This window comes from Erpetoichthys calabaricus, chromosome 8 (genome assembly GCF_900747795.2).
Source record: "Erpetoichthys calabaricus chromosome 8, fErpCal1.3, whole genome shotgun sequence".
Lineage (NCBI taxonomy): Eukaryota > Metazoa > Chordata > Cladistia > Polypteriformes > Polypteridae > Erpetoichthys > Erpetoichthys calabaricus.
The window spans coordinates 71,587,036-71,605,208 of record NC_041401.2 but is presented as its reverse complement, the minus strand read 5'-3'; the positions used below and the strand labels follow the sequence as shown (position 1 = coordinate 71,605,208).

General features: G+C 37.2%; 1 protein-coding gene across 4 annotated transcripts in view; it reads left to right on the top strand.

Annotated features, from left to right (window-relative positions):
• The window catches only part of specc1 (sperm antigen with calponin homology and coiled-coil domains 1), a 303,837-nt gene that overhangs the window by 89,926 nt on the left and 195,738 nt on the right, over positions 1–18,173 (top strand). The window contains exon 1 of one of the 4 annotated variants that reach the window (XM_051930904.1): positions 3,801–4,087. The exons of the other annotated variants lie outside the window; for them this stretch is intronic. Coding sequence (XP_051786864.1) covers positions 4,048–4,087 — 40 coding nt within the window. The 5' untranslated portion in view covers positions 3,801–4,047. Of the gene's footprint in view, positions 1–3,800; positions 4,088–18,173 lie in introns of those variants that run through there. 4 annotated transcript variants of the gene reach the window in all.

The following is an 18,173-nucleotide window of genomic DNA, read 5'->3' as shown; positions in this document are numbered from 1 at the left end:
TTGTGATGTCACACGATGCGAGGCCCTGGATGTTACTCCATAGCAAACTCATAGCAACCCAGATACAAACCCATAGAAAATTGCAACATCCATTAAATTCAAAATGGTGTCACAAGAGAATGAAATAATAATATAATACCATTAAAACAGCTAAATGAAGAAAATGCCAAAATTGATTGTGACTTTGAAAAAGGTAAGGAAGATAAAAGTAGGTCATTAACAAGTGCCAATCATGACACCTAACTTTTCATAATGGTGCGTCCCTGTCTACCCTGAGATGGCTTGTCCACTTACTCACACCAAGAACTTCAAAATATACTCCTATATACCCAATATTTCTCATTCAACAAATTGATCTTCCCTTTCCTTCTCCCTCCAGATGAGCTGCTGCCAGTGGCTTCACACTCAACACCAAGTCTTTTAATCTGACAACAGGAAAAACCATGTATATATTCTTCTGAGACCACTTCTGGTCTAAAGTCCTAAAACATTATTCAGGTCAAGGCTCTACATTATGCAACTCCTGTGGCATTTTGCTCAGAGCACCCCTTGGCTCCAGGTGTCTCTTCATAATTGAACTCCAATTTAAAGGAGCAGGCAAAACTGTACATATTAGGATTTATGAAATTAAAATTGAAATCTGCCTTAGGTAAATATTTTTTTGAACTTTTGAAGTTTTTTTTTAACAATGGAGAAATAACAACAACAAGTCCATTTATTTCAATAGCATATTTTCATACAAAGAGTATAGCTTAATATACTTTACAAGGTGACAAAGAAAAAGTTGCAAGAAGAAACAAAGAAAATTAGAAACAGAGTAAGTGAGATACCAAAAGTAGAAGATAATAATTAATCAATACGTGCTTACAGACCCAAATTTATATGTAGTTGAAAAAGAAGATTTGTTATTAATTCTCTAATGATAAGTCCAATGCTCCAAGGGTGAGGTAATGTAGCAGATAACAAGTTCTGCAGGGGTTCCAAGGCCAAAAGACTGATCAGCTTCCACTAGACATTCTGCCTAACATAAGTTTTCTTAAGTAGTTCCTTATTATTTTATAAGCTTCGACCCATACAAGTGGGTCAATTAAGTCTGTTATTTTTGCATTTAGATGTGTATTTATCAAAGTGTATTTTTATGTTCCATTCAATGTTTACCGTACCACCATTTTGTTTTCTGTCTGACAGCACCATATTGTGAGTCTCACCAGGACGCATCAGTCCTTTGTTAGAGCATAATTATGTAATGAACACGATGGTATAAATCTGCCGTCAAATTAACAAACTTCATCTGAAATTGTTGGTAGTAACGACTTTAGTGAATTAGGTTATAATCTTCTTGTACTAAAAACTTTAGCAAATCCCCTTAGACTTTAAGTTTGGATAACTTTTGGGCTTTGGCAACTATAATTTTGATGTTGTGATTTAAACCCTGTTTATGGCTTATGATTCCTCTTGTAGTCTGTTTATAATTGTAATTTGCTTAGTTTTTTACTGGCAGAACAGTACAGCCCTGATAATAGACATGCAAAAGACAATATGTCCCTCTCCTGTGGAGTAATATCCAAGGAATAGTTATTTCAGTGGCACCATCTACTGTTTATCACACTGGAGTCTCTGCCAAGAAATGCAAACATTGGCATCCCTTACAGGTTATGGTCTAATCTATTTTAATAATAGTCCTAGCCATTTTGGAACACATTTTGCTGATGATTTTTCCTTCAAGCAAAATGTAGTGCCTGGTTTTATATGTGCATTTTTTTATTGTTATGCAAAATAAATTGATAAAGTTCTCAGAGACACACAGAACACTTGTTGACCTCTATATGAAAATGAAATTTCTGATTGACTGATGGTGCAGTAGGCAGCAAATGTTTCTTTGACATTTGCTATTAGTTCATTCCTGAATTGTGACTGTTTCACTAAACAGCTAGCTAATGTTCTTTACCTAGTATATATGAGATCAAATGAAATAATTTGTCTTGATTCAAGGCCTCTAAGCCATACATTTGTTTCTCAAACAGCGTACAATGTTGGACTTCAAAAAAAGAAAAAAAATTAGAACCAGGGAAATTTCTACAGTTAAAACCCATTTCTGACTTCTACTCATAAAGCTTTCACCTCCAAAAGTGATCTTCCACTAGCATCCTCTTGTCAACCACATTCCCACACAGAATGAAAAATGCAACATGTTAAAACCATTCCATTCTGATGTGCTTTGAAAGCTGCATTATTTTTGTATCCTTAGCTTGGACTATTTAAGCATAGCAGAAAACGTGCCTTTTCATTTTCCATAGGTGACAAGAATATGAATTGTTTATTAATTATTAAGTAATTCAAAAAATTACACATATATTACACAACAAAAAAAGGATTTCATCATTCTATTCAACAAGTTGTTACCGCACACATTTTTAATTTTCCTTAAATAAAATTCTTTTACAAGCATTTTAAGTCATACTTTCATACAGGTCATACTTTCATGTAGGTATTTAAGCAATGAAAATGAATTATAACACCAACTAATGGAAATGATTCATGAAAACAACCTAACAGTAACAAAGCTTGATAAAAAATTGAAATATTGAACACATAAATCTTGGTTTGTAGCTCCATTTTTAAATATGTTTATTATAGAGAAGTCCACAAGATAATTATCAGTGACGCATTAACAGAAGAATAATTGCTCAGACAAACGCTGAATTTAAGTGTAGTCCCTGCAGTTTATTTGTTTGTTGGCATTTGGCTTTTTTGTTTAGTTTTCTTTATGTGTTAATTTGATTGTTTGCTTCACAGGAATTTTAATTTCCCCAAAACAAAATTCTTTAATAAATTGGTGTGCAGGGACGCAGTGGCAGACAGGTCATTTTCTTACTGTGTTTTTTGTGACAAGGCACATAGCATCAGATCCATAAGTCTGTCACTCTTCTCTTCTGCTGTTTCTGTCACCCTATTACCCTAGTAGAGAGGTTAAATGTAATTTGGTGTCACATCTCCTGTATCAGAACAGCATTCTATGTTCACTTAACTGTAGCTGAACAGCACTTTTGAAGCCAGAGCTCAGATATGATTTTTTACTTGCTGTAGAAGGAGTGTTACTAACCCACTGCTTTCAGTTCAGATTAAAATAAGATTTTAAACTAACTGTTTCTTCTAATCATATGCTGTGTTTCTGGTGCCTAATGTATTCCTGCTGAAAGAAAGAATGAAGAAACACAAAAGGAAAGAATATATAGTGTTCACAATCTCATCTGGCAGTTTGCCAGCTTGCTTTTTCTTATTTAAAAACAACAAAATTTAATTATATGCAATGAAAAAAATATCTAACGCTGTTTACCGGTAAAACAATTTGGTTTGCACGAACCATAAGACTGAATAATATTATTAGAGCTGTTAGGTGCAGAACCCTACCTAAACTGCCACATCAGTTTATTTCAGACTTGAAAATCTCATGGCTTTTTGCAGGCATAAATATTTCAGAAACATGCATAGTGGATGAGAGGAGGATAAAAATAAATTAGTGCATGCAGCCAGCTTCTGACATGGAGTTACTTTCTTGTTTGCCTCCCAAAAGCTAGGCTAGGATAAAAGATAAAGGCTATATTAATCCACAAGGCTTGAGCTTTCAGATTTTCTTAGTTCCCCCCACACCTCCCACTTTGCATTTTTGTAGGCTCTTGTTCACTTCCTACAAGTTTGTTTCTGCCAGTGCCGAGCCTCTGTCTGGCCTCGAGAACCACGCCTCTTTTATTACAACAGTAACTCTACTAATTAGCTATCCAGGGCTGTTAGCAGCTCTGTTAGTACTGTCATTGGGAGTGCTGAGGAGTGGAGCAGGGAGGGAGCACGGGAGTGTCTGCGGTGCTGCCACTACTTGTACTGTAAATGCTTAACCTCCGCTACACCAACAGCTCTGCCTGGAGAAAAAGGATTCTTTTTTGCAGAACAGTTTGGGAGCTACATGATTTTTTTGACTCCTCTGCCTGGGCATCTTGATTAGAGGATTGTTGTTCGCACCGTCTGAAGAGTTCATTGCAGTATATTGAGATGGGCAATCAAATAGGACGGCTGGAGGAGCTGGAACCAGGTCTGATATCCCAAACGTGTGTCTGTATGGGAAAGATGGGATGCTATTTAGTTGTGTGATCGAATGAATATTTTCTTGTGGCCAGGATGATAATTTTAAGTAATAATTTCTTGCTGTGTGAAGACCCCTTTATGGAAAAATGGAAATTTAAGAACTGAGGTTATGCTCATGATTATTAATTTGAAAAACACCATAGAAAGGCATAAGAAATCAAAAACCTTATACTTAGTCTTACAAACTCAGGATGACATGGAGAAAACCTACTTCTGATCATCTTGTTACTGTTTGTCTAAGTTATTAGAATATATTTGTCTATGTTTACCCTAAAATGATTGTTCCACTGCAGCAGAACACCTTCCTTGCCTTGCTGTAGATGCAAATGTCGTGTTCACTTTACTTACACCTGCACTACCCACTGCCTTAGCTTCTTTAATGTAGAATTTGACTGACAGTCTTTCTTTTTTCTTTCACTTTGTAGTACACAGTTTAGAGCTCCCATGCAGCAACTGTTGAGTTCAATAGCTACAGCATAAATGTTGTATATTTCTTCTGTGCTTCACCTTGACTTTAGCATCTTTTAAAATGATATTCCTTTAATGTTTATCTATCTCCACAGCCTCCCAAGTGAGACAGTAGTTTCTTTTCAAGACTGCTGATAGCTATTTTCAGCAGACTGTATTTACATTTTAAATCTGCACCTAATTCTGTTGCTTGTTGATTTGCTAAAACAAAGTTGGAAATACAATAGATAGGATTTACAATTCAGGAGTAAGTTATTTAAAAACATACTTAGTGGTAAAAATATTAAAATTCTTAATTAAGTATGCTGGATGGTTTACTGGATTACTTGTGTAGAAAATGAAAAAAGTAAAGTGTCAGAGTCATACAGTTTTCATCATTGTTTTAATTGAATTCATGTATAATCTCCTCATGCCCACAGTCTTTTTAGTTTCAGTATGAAATACACTAACATTAAAATATTAATTTATTGGAGGGGAACTATCATGAGCTTGGGGAGAGGGGTTAGTGGGTTGATTCTGAGGAAGGATACCTGAAAAAGGTTTCCACAAAAAGAATTGAAAATTTTATTACTGCACTGTAGTGTTGTCCATTTTATATAATCTAATGCTAAATATAATTCTAACTAAAAAAATGGAAAAATCAATTAAAAAATTAGTTTTAGTTTGAAAGCCAAACATACAGACAAAAAATGAAATATGAAGAGAGTTAAATAGATACTCAGCATTATCCTGAGTGTTTACAGTAGATTTCTAGATGTTAAACTCTGTCACCTACGGTGGTAAAGGAGAATATTGTATGTTAGGTTGACATAGCTAGGCTACATCTAACACAGAGTTCACTTTCTCCTAGAAATGCTTAAGAGGCTGTAAAAGTCCTGCTCAAGACACTGATCCCAAATCACATCCTTCTCCTGATTTGATGCACATTCAGAAGAATAGGACAGAAAAGTTATCTTTTATGTGTGATTTTAAACATGACTAATTCGTAGGTTCATTCCATCATATTTTTCAATTACTTGTGTGTTCATCTTCCAAAAGGCTGGCTTGTCCAACTTCTGTAATTAGGATTGTTTTTTTTTTCAAAAAGAAAAACTCTTTACTAAGATTTGTGTCACCTAATGCCTTATCTTGAGATACATTCTCAGTCATTTTTCTCATTTCTTGTTTTGAAATCCTTTTTTTGTTAAAGGTCATCATGTTGTGAAGCAAATATGTTATTTTATGTTGTTACAATAGGTCATTGAAGTAATTTCTTAGTTTGTATTTAATATATTTTAGTTCATGTAGACACACTTATGTACCTTAAGACTCACCAATGAGGAAGGCCATAGGTCCCATGTAGTTCCAGATTTAGTGAGAAACAAATAAAAAAAATAAAGCTTTGAGGTTTGAAAAAATCAGGAGCAGTTATGACAGAGAATATTTTTGTATAACTGAAAGTAAAGAGACAGATTCTTGAGTTGCTACAGGCCCAGATTTAAGGGTGGTAAAGCTTCAGGAGAGTGCATCATAGATTCAAGCTTCAAGATACAGGCTAGTATGTCAGAGTTGTAGAATGCTAGAGTAATCTCTGAAGCATTACAGTAATATCTAAGACTGAAAAAGAGCAAGGCAGTTGTCCTGTTTTTTTTCTGTAGCCATAAAGAGGCCACAAATACCTGAGTTTCTCACGTTAGTGTTTGTTAAAACTATGGCTGCAAGACTGTTCTTTTTGGAACTGTCTCTGCTGTTGCTGCTAGCATTGAGTTTTTTATTTTTAGTTTGCAGTCAATTGGCTCCTACTTTGTGAAATGTCAAGGCATTGGATGTTCACTTATAGTTAGATTAATGCCATAATGTTTGAGTATCACCTTCCTAAAATTCATACGGTTATGCTGCCTTTGCCTTAGAGTTTATATCTCAAACTCTCAATGTTATATCTCAGTTTATCAGAGGACAAGTGAGATTGGGAGCAACCACCTCATCTCACTTGTCTTACCACTCAATCACTGACCAAATCATATATACAGGCAAAGAGAGGGAGATTTTCGCATGTGTGCTAGACACAAAGTACGAATGCATCAGGAACAGCAACCATGCTGAGATTTTCCTCACATGAGGAAAGAAAGAAGTACTGCTCATTTTACTAATGATGGTTCTATGATTGCAAACTATTGATTAATGAATTCTGGTTTTTTTTTATTTACTCTGATGGGAGCACCATGGCAAAACTCCATGACTCCATACTGGGTCCCTTCAGAAGTGTAGAGCAGAATTCAAATGTATACATGTATACAGTGTATGTGAACATTATTCCCAATTATTTACGTTCCAACAACAAAAAGGCTCTTTTTCAATACCACGTTTAAAGGATAAAGCTTAATGCCAGAATGCCTCAAGAGTCATGCAATAGTTCCAGAAACATGACAAGGAATTCAGATTAATGTAGTTGTATATACCATAAAAAGATAGCTGTTACAGTACAGAGTGGGGTAAGCTTAGGGTAAAGGCATGCTGTAATTGTTCTTCTAAATCTGATAAAGCATTACAGTATTAGGAAGGCAGTCATTCCTAGAGTGCTACACTGACTCCCAACATTAACTTTTATGTATAAGAAATCAAAGGAAAGCTAAAACTGTAATTTGAGTATATAGAGTATAATTTATTCTTAATTTCCTAGTTTCATTAAATTTGCAGTTAATTTAATTTAATTAACTTAATTCATCCATCTATTTCCCTAATTTACTTTATCAAACATGTTGTCTATTTATTTCTTTTTTACTTCTTTTTGCAAATAAGTAAATGAATACACAAAAATGAGCAAATAAGTACTCCAGCCTCAATTGATAAATCGTGGAATTACAAAATGCCTATGGTGAAATAACTTGTCTCCTCACAGGGATAAAGATAACTGCATTAGATAAGACAAATTGCTGGCTGCATGGTATGCATCCTTCATTTTATACAGAAATTAGTTTAAAGGGAGCATCTGAAGTGTGTAGCCCATAAATATAATTTTAATTTATTAGAAAGAATGCTTTAAAAACAGTTCGCAAAACGGGGTTGTCTTTGCAGAATTTTCTTGAGTCAATGTTTGTTTGTTCCTATGTTGAGGATAACATATTGCATATGCTTAAAGTCTTTAGAAGTCATATAATGTAAGTATTGAAAGACAGATTAGTGTCAAAGATAACACTTACATTCTGTGCATGTCCAATAAAACTAATATTCAGTTAGGTTCTGTAATTTTAAAATCTTTTAATACCTTGTTACTATCTCTAGAATTCTCATCCACTAATAAAATTGCATTTTTCTGTCTTACAGGCTAGTGGTTATCAGTTATACAGTGTGTTAATATAATAAGATATTTAATTAATTAATGGAAAAATTGGAGAAACACCATTTAAATTCTGCTGCTAGGATAGATAGATAGATAGATAGATAGATAGATAGATAGATAGATAGATAGATAGATAGATAGATAGATAGATAGATAGATAGATAGATAGATAGATAGATAGATAGATACTTTATTAATCCCAATGGGAAATTCACATTCTTCAGCAGCAGCATACTGATACAATAAATAATATTAAATTAAAGAATGATAATAATGCAGGTGAAAAACAGACAATAACTATGTATAATGTTAAATGTTAACGTTTACCCCCCCGGGTGGAATTAAAGAGTCGCATAGTTTGGGGGACGAACGATCTCCTCAATCTGTCAGTGGAGCAGGACAGTGACAGCAGTCTGTCGCTGAAGCTGCTCTTCTGTCTGGAGATGATACTATTAAGTGGATGCAGTGGATTCTCCATAATTGATAGGAGCCTGCTGAGCGCCCTTCACTCTGCCACAGATGTTAAACTGTCCAGCGCTATGCCAACAATAGAGCTTGCCTTCCTCACCAGTTTGTCCAGGCGTGAGGCGTCTTTCCTCTTAATGCTGCCTCCCCAGCACACCACTACGTAGAAGAGGGCGCTCGCCACAACTGTCTGATAGAACATCTGCAGCATCTTATTGCAGATGTTGAAGGACGCCAGCCTTCTAAGGAAGTATAACCGGCTTTGTCCTTTCTTGCACAGCACATCAGTATTGGCAGTCCAGTCTAATTTATCATCCAGCTGCACTCCCAGATATTTATAGGTCTGCACCATCTGCACACAGTCACCTTTGATGATCACTGGGTCTATGAGGGGTCTAGGCCTCCTAAAATCCACCACCAGCTCCTTGGTTTTGCTGGTGTTCAGGTGTAGGTGGTTTGAGTCGCACCATTTAACAAAGTCATTGATTAGGTCCCTATACTCCTCCTCCAGCCCATTCCTGATGCAGCCCACGATAGCAGTGTCATCAGCGAACTTTTGCACATGGCAGGACTCCGAGTTGTATTGGAAGTCCGATGTATATAGGCTGAACAGGACCGGAGAAAGTACAGTCCCCTGTGGCGCTCCTGTGTTGCTGACCACAATGTCAGACGTGCAGTTCCCAAGACGCACATACTGAGGTCTGTCTTTAAGATAGTCCACGATCCATGTCACTAGGTATGAATCTAATCCCATCTCTGTCAGCTTGTCTCTAAGGAGCAGAGGTTGGATTGTGTTGAAGGCACTAGAAAAGTCTAATGAATGTTTCAAACAGATTTTACTATTTAGTTTAGATTAATATTATGAGGCTGCTATTTTTTTCAAGGATTTTAGAATGGAAATGTACATTTGCAGTCAGTTATACAGTAATTGTTAAGTACATTTTGGTCTAACCCTGATTTATTTATTTATGATCAGTCAGTTGTGATTCTTTGAGTTGTACAAGATGAGACAGCATACTAGTGATGTTATGTAAGTTACCACAATAAATTGTTTACTAAGAAGAAGCCCTTAGTAGGTTAGTGATTAGGGATTATCATGACCCCAGAACTGTCTAACAAATGAAAAATAATTTGCTCCTATTGAGTCTAAGCAATGGACACTCCAAAAGCATATTACCTATGTGAAGCAGATACTTGATAACATCCCTCAAAGCCAGACAGAGTCTTGACCTGGATACATTTTGTATATTTTGAATTGAGAGAAATGTTTTCAATTTATTTTCAATATGTTCAATTTTGAGTTGACCTAGACCATGTTTTTGCACTTTAAGAAAGAATGGAAGGTGTCCTCCATTCTTTACTTGAATATCTAATTCAAAGGATCTATTCTTAGTGTTGTCTCAGATTATTTAAAGACACTGTCTTTTGAAACAACTGACTTATAGTAGCTTGGAAAGCTACATATCTGTAATGCTGCTAGAAAGTATAATTTCTACAGTACAGTAGATAGTGAAAAAAGATTAGTGAAGTTTGCTAGGTTTTTTACCAAAGTCTCTAACTTTCTTGTAACAAAGGAAATGTTTTGAATTGAGGTTATATTTGAAACTAACAAAAGATCCAAAAGTATCGTCATCCAACACATTTCTAGTAGTCAAAATAAAGAACATATTTCTTATACTAAGTACTGTGTGTATAAATAGGGATGGTGCAAATACACTACTGCGAAAAAATAACCAAATCAAATTTGGTTGTCATTTAAGCAATACATATAGATAAAGTTGATCAAATTCTTAAACTGACATTAAAATAATCATATTTTGCTCTCACTTATACTGATTGAATCAACAGAAATTAAATGTTATGTGGAAAAATATATTAGACACCTTGCCTTTATCATTGCCTCAAATGCCTAAAATTAGCTGCTCCCAAATAGGTGAGTATGATTAGAACATTATTAAAGAAACTTGAACTATTAAAGTTATTACTATTAAAGAAAATTTACATACACAACAGTGGTATGGATTGGTCTTAGCAGCTATGGTGTGTGGCTACATCATGCCAAGATCGACAGAGCACTCTAAGATCATTGGAAGAAATTTCATTGATTATTGATGCTAGTGAGTTTTTGAATAGCTTTAAATCCATTTTGGAGCAATTTGTACTCAGTCACTTCACAGTTCATGAGATACTTTCCAAATGGAGAAAACTTCAGACTACTGGCAATCTATCCAGGCCAGGTTGTCCTGCCAAAATTCAGCCCAAGGACTGACTGAAAAATGCTGTTGAAAGTCTCCAAGAACTCTAAGATAACATCAATAAATTTATAGGTAAGTCTTGCCTCAGTCATTGTCGAAGGACATGAGTTAACTATCCAAAAGAAATTGCACCACCTTCTACAACTGAGCAGAAGTATTGAAGTTATGTGCTTTGAAAATATGAAACAAATGTAAGAGTTGTTTGGACATAATACTAGATGCCATGTGTGGCTAAAACCAAAGCTGCTTTTGACCAACAGAATCTCATGCCACCTGTGAATCATGTTGGTGAAAGCATTATTGTTTGGTGCTGCCTATTTACCTCAAGGTTTGGCCAGTTTGCCATTATAGAGTAAACCCTGAAATCAACATTTGACAGTGATCTGCAGAAGAACAATCTTTGAATATCAGAGTGATCTAAATTAATTACAAATATAACACACAAAATAATTAATCACAAAATTATTCACACCATTCAAGTTAGTATTTCACAGATGCACATTGGGCAGCAATTTCAAGATTAAGTCTTTGTGCACAGGTCTCTATCAGCTTTGTATATCTGGGCATTGCAGTCTTACACCATTCGTCTTTGCAGAATTGCTCAAGCTTTGTCATAGTGCATAGAGATCATGATTGAATTGCCTTTTTCAAAGTACAGCCATAATTCTCAATTGGACTGAGATCTGGACTTTGAATCAGCCACTCCAGAAAATTAACATTGTTGTTTAAAAGTGATTCCTATGTAGCTTTGGGTTTATGCATGAGGTTGTTGTCTTGCTTGAAAGCAAATCTTCTCCCAAGCACAAGTTTCTTGCAAACCACATTAGCTGTCCCTGTAGAATTTCACTGTATTTTGTTGCATCCATTTTATCCTGACAAGCCTTTTAGAGTCTGCTGTAGAGAAAAATCCCCACATTATGTTTCCACCATAATGCTTTACAGTGGAGATGGTGTGCATATAATAATCTATAGTCTTTGGCTTATACCAAACATTGCATTTAGTTTGATTGACAAAATTCTCAATGTTTGTCTCATCTGACCATAAAACCTTCTTCCAGCTGACTTTAGAGTCTCCCGTGTGCATTCTGACAAACTCTTTTCATGATGTCACGTTCATTTTCTTAACAGTGACTTTCTTTTTGCCTCTCTTCCTTAAAGCTGCAACTGATAAGGCACCCGGGCAAGTTGTTGTGTACACAGTCTTTCTAGTCTCAGCCACTGTAGCATGTAATTCCTTCAGAGTTACAATACGTCTTTTGGTGGTCACTCTCACTAGTCTTCTTCTTGTACAATCATTCATTTTTGTGGACAGCCTATTCTAGGCAGATTTACATCTGTTCTATTCTGTTTCTTAATTATTGATTTAGCTGTACTCCAAGGGATAATCTGTGACTTAGATATTTTCTTGTATTCATCCCCTGACTTGCACTTTTCAATCACTGTCTCAAATAGTTGCTTGGAGTGTTCTTTTGTTTTCATTGTGTAGCTGATTTACCACAAGTTGGACCATCCAGATGCAGAAGCTGTAGTGTGGTAGTTCTACACAGGGCAGTGGAGGCTAATTAAGATAGAGAGCTCAGCTGACATCACCACTGTTCTACTCACAGTGTTCAGACGGCTAAAATTGGAAGTATCCTTCAGCTCTGGCTGGAAAGCAAATGCTACTGAAAACAGTTGTAATCCAGATGTTGCAGGTACTTGGTTAGCCACCGACAGCTGTCACGGTACAAATCTGAGACCTAAGATGTCATCTGGTGTGAGTCCACAGAAATATACAGTAGATTTATTTATAGTTCAATCAATTAGAGCCCATTGACTATAGACAGGTAATCTCCATTTAACTATAGATGGGACTTCTAAAGCCAATTGGCTGCTCCAGTGATGTTATAGTTGTGCTTTTTACATTATGTTACTGCCAAGTAGTATATCTTAATACATAATTCGCCTGCCTCCTCACTCACTCACTCACGTCCGTCTGAAGCCGAATGCGCAGTCGCCTTCTGCGCAGCTGCCCGAAAAACCTTACGAGACCGACATCCAACCCCAACATCGCGGCAGGCGGCAGATTTACAGCTGCAAAAATTCAAAGAGAAAGGCGACTTCGATTAAAGCTCTAGAGGCCTGAAAGGCGATTTCGACTACAGCTCGAGGCCTAATGACGCATTCTGATTCAATTACGCATTCATTCAATACACCTATATCAGGTTTGTGGTGCTTATACTTATTACTATTCCATATTGTACTGGAACATTCATCATTCAATATTATACTATAGGCCTGGAAAATTCATCAACAGTACAAACCTGTACAGTAATGAGTAAAGCGGACTACAATCATTACAAAACAACTTCTTCGTTACTTATCATTTGTTTTTCATACACTGCTGACACAAACTCGTGCCCATTTCATCTTATGTTGTCGAAACAGGCTCTTTGTCTAGTATAGAATAATCTAACAAAATTACTGTTTTCATAAGTGTAAGCAAAGCTAAGAAGTCTATCTAGTCAAGGGGAAGGACTAACCTAACTACTTTTGTTTGGATTATCATGGTACATTGTTTTTTTAATACCTGAGAGCTAGGGAAGCAGAGGGCTTCTTTTAAGGTTTGTTTTGATCCATCGATGTGCTGCATGGATAATTGTGCATTCAGTGAGCACACAGGGATCTTGGCAAAAGATTTATAATATTCTCATTATGGTCAGCTTTTTTTAAACCCATAAGTGGCACAAATCCAATTGGAGTTCTAACTGTGTAGTGACATCACACTTGCGCAAAACAGATAGGACAGTGATGTAAAATGGGAGGTGGAGTACAATTACAGTATGTATGTGTGAAAGTTCTGTGCATGGCTGCTACAGCTGTGTGATGTCACTCTGGCCTTGCAAACCATCATAAGGCTATAGGGAATAAATGTTCGTCTAAGCTGACTGCAGGGCACATTTTTATGAAAATATTTGGCTAACAAGATCACTGGTGAACACAACAAGTTCACTGTGAAAAAGCATTTGCCAAATTTTGCCGAACAGCACTGAATATAAGCAGGAAAAATGTTTTAAAACATGAATTTTGTAGAGCGAGTAGGAAATACCATATAAAAACTTGTTTTTTTCTGTACATAAAAAGAAGAGAATGTGGGCTTGGATCTGAGAGTTGCCCTTGGTGTTTAACAGTGTTTAACATTTATATACAAGTTTGTTTTCTACACCTTGTCAAAGACAAGACAAGGAGTCACAAAAAGGTTTGGGGCAACCACAAATATATTGTTCCTGGCTGCAAATGGATTTGTATGCAGTGTCGAGTCAAAAACAGAACTGATTTGGTGTGGAAAAGATGGCGGTTTTAAGACAGACCAGAGGAAATGATGTAATTGGAATTGGAAATGGAAGTGAGGTCATCCTTGGGGCCGGAACCGGAAGTGATGTCATCAGGGCCAGTAAGAATTTCCCGTAACTGGTATGCAGAGAAGTGAGAGAAAGGGTCAGTGCACATTGCCACACATTGTGGCATGGTATTACTTTCATTCAAGCCCTTTAGCTGCTTTCCATGTGCCTGTGTATGCCCCTTAGCCCAGACCCATTGGGTTGGGTGGCCCTAACCATGAGGTCGTGAACCCCAGAAAGAGCATTGGTGTTGGCGTGGAGAGAGCCACGGCGATGAATAAGCGAAAACTTGTATGGCTGTAGATCAAGAAACCACTGTAAAGGTTCATGATCCATAACAAGGGTGAGTTCCCAGCCCAAGAGGTAGTACCTCAGCTGTATAATCGTCCATTTGATCGCCAAGGCCTACCTTTCCACCACCGCATACCTGGTCTCTCGTTCCAGCAATTTCTGGCTTAGGAACATAACGTGTTTAACACTGTCGATGCTTTGGCTCAGCACGGCACCCAAGCCTGTGTCAGAAGCGTTCGTCTGAAGAATGAAAGGCAGAGAAAAGTTAACTTTCAAGACAGGTGCTGACATGAGGGCCTGTTTTTATGCAGCGTCTGTCTTATCAGTCCATACCACATTGTTTAGGACCCTCTTCTCTGTCAAATCAGTCGAGGGCACTGCTCTGTCAGACAATCGGGGTACAAACTGGCGGTAATAATCCGCTAAACCAAGAAAGGCTTGGACTTGCCACTTGGTTCTCAGATGGGGCCATTTCAATATGGCATCTATTTTGGAACACTGTGGCTTTACAGTACCCTGATCCACCAGGTAGCCTAAATATTTGGCTTTGTTTAATCCAAAGAAGCATTTCTTGGGATTAATCCGAAGACTGGCCTCACCCAGTGTCCGTAACACTGCTCAGACCTACTGTAAGTGTTCCTTCCACATGCTGGAATAGATGTCCATGTCATCCAGGAAGGCAGCACTATATGAGTTATGAGGCCGGAGCACTTTATCCACCAGCTGCTGGAACATTGCAGGAGCCCAGTGTAACCTGAATGGAAGGACACGATACTGCCAGTGACCGCTAGGGATGCTAAACGCTGTCTTAACCTTTGCATAGTCCATTAAAGGAACCTGCCAGTACCCCTTTGTCATGTCAAGAGTGGTCAAATATTTAGCATGTCCTATCCTCTCGAGGAGGTTGTCCACTCGTGGCATTGGATAGGCATCAAACTTGGAGACTTGATAAAGTTGACATAAGTTATTGCAAAACCTACAACTCCCGTCAGACCAAGATGATGGGACTGGACCAGGGACTATGACTTTCCTCTGTCACACCTAGTTTCAGAATGCGCTTGATCTCATGCTCATTTTGCCTCGGGAAGACGATATGGGCATTCTCAAACTATAACCCTGGGTTCTGTCACAATATTGTATGCAATCAGAGAGGTCCTACCAGGTGTTTCACTCACTACCTCTGGGACTGACAGGATAGCTGCTACCTGCTCCCACCTCTGTCTGGGACTTAAATCTGCACCAAAGTTAAGGTCGTTCTTGTGAGCAAAGAGTGAAAGGGGCTGACCAGAGGAGGGATTAGGATCCCTGTCCTTCCATAGCTTCAGCAGATTCACATGATATACCCGCTTGCTTGGCTGACGATTTGGTTGTTTCACCAAATAATTGACGAGTCCTTTCTTCTCTTTAACTTTGTAAGGGCTTTCTAGTAGGCTAGCAATTTAGAGTACCATGACCTGATCTCCTGGTTGGAACTCCCGGAGAGACATGCCTCGGTCGTAATATCGGGCCTTTGCTGCTTGCGCCTCTTCCATGTCACTTTTAAGTAAAGGATGAATTTTCCCAAATCTATTGTGTAACTGCACAATATATTCTAATATATGCGTGTTCCTTGGCATTAAATTCAACAAGAAGCACAAAATTAAATCATCAAAAAGAAAATAATATAAAAAGGAGCAAAACATGCAAAGATATTAAAAAATACACAATCAGTGTTTCCTGTTGAAGATCCTAACAGCTGGTACTTTTATAAAACATGACTTTTCACAAGTGTACAATAAAAATAAAAAATGTCAATATTTCTATATTAGAAATCTATCAGTGATTATTGTAGATAACATTGAATATTTTTTTTTCATGTTTGTGTATTTTTGTCAGCTCTTCTGAGGAGACATGCAAGTACAGATTTCATTGTACAATAAACTTGAATGAACATCACTTGATTAGGTTTGAACCAGTTACATGTATGTTTTAAAGCCATTAGGCTGCATTGCTACATTTCTTATATTATATTATATGTTCTGGATGGCTCCTACATGCAGTGGAAAATGTATATACTTGTAGTAAACCGCACTCTATGCATCTGTTTGTGATGGGTTCTTTTTTTCTAACTGGGGCAAAGAGTCCATTTCTTCACTATGCTTGCAGTCTTTCATCTTCTTATCTCTCATTCATTTTTTTCTGGCCATCCTGTGACTGCCATACTACTTTGCTTTGTTTTGACTCCAGTCTACACAGAGCACCTGAGCCATTTCAATGTTAAAGGGAGCATACTTTCAATAAGCTCAAACAGTAGCTACTTTGATTAACTTAATGTGATCTGAAAGAAAATAAAAATGGGGCCTACTGAAGTTCAGCCTTTTTGCCATGTACACTGATGATTTTCGGCATGCTTTGTCATATTTAGTAGCCTCAGATCTTCCCTTAGGCATGGTTTCCCCTTTGTATAGTTCATTCATTCATTCATTCATATTCTTAAACCCATTTAGTCCAATTCTGGAGCAGAGGTGGCAAGAGAGTATCCTGGCATTTTCTGTTAAATGCTGGCTCTAATCATGGGTGTCACTTGGTATGAAGTGACATTTTCTGTTTGTGTATCTTTTAATATAGAAACAAGAACTAAAATTACATTTAACAATACAATACTTGTAAAAAGGAACATTTTTTCTGTCTGTTTATCATAAGCTTCAGAAGAGAAACTTAATTTACATACTTTTTATGAAATATATTATTCCATTACATGACTAAGCAAAAAAAAGGTTTTTCATCTTTTCAATTTGTTTAGATAGCTTGGCGATGGAAAAGGAAAGTATGCAGAAATTCCTGCTTAATCCCTGTTTAACATGTGTAATTTCCTTTGAGCTATGTGTCAACGCAACTAAGAGTGACAGCAGGGAGAGGCACACCATTAGCAAGTTTCCAGGCGTACCCATTTTAACAAGGGTGTGGAAGGGCTGGGACCTGGAGCAACATGACTGATTTTAAACATATCCTGAAGCAGCAGTTCATTGAACATGGGTCAAGTGAATAAACTAATGCAGTGCACTCATAGTTTAGTACTTTACTAGGGGGCTCCGCCCCCTGCTCGCTTCGCTCGCCAACCCCTGGCGTTGGGACATGACAAAGAGTGAGATGTATGAATTAGATATAGAATAGTGTGCAGCTTTGGATGATGCGCATAGAAATAACAAATAGAGTGTTTGGCATATATTAATGTTTTATTGGAATATTTCTTTGTATACAACATTAGTAGTAAAGATGGTGTGTTGTCCTTGAATGAGTCTTCCTTGGCATGGATCATTTATAATTTTAACTCTAACGTCAGATGAACGTCGAACACGTGAGAAGGCAACATAAAGTTGTCCATGTCCAAAAACGGGTTCAGAGAGGTAGATGCCAACCTTGTTCATGGTTTGTCCGTGTGATTTGTTGATGGTCATGGCAAATGCAGGTTTAATGGGGAACTGTCGCCGTTTCAATGTAAAAGGTAATTCTAGGTCAGAACTTGTAAGGTCAATTCTAGGAATGAGAACAGTATTGTTAGCATGTGATCCTGTAAGAACTGTTGCTTGAATAACATTGCGTGTCATGGTGTTGACGACTAACCGTGTGCCATTGCATAAACCCTGTTTTGTGTTAAGGTTTCTTAATAGCATGATTATTGTTCCGTTTTTAAGGGCAAGGTTGTGTTGTGGTAATCCGGCTGGGTTAATAGTGTTCAAATATTCTAAGGGGAAATTCAGATGTTCATTGTCGTCATCAGAGTCAACTTTGTCAGAGCTTAGAAAGATCTGTGTCTCTTCAGGAAGTAATGAAATGACCTGGTTATTAATGTGATTAACATTAATATTTTTTTGG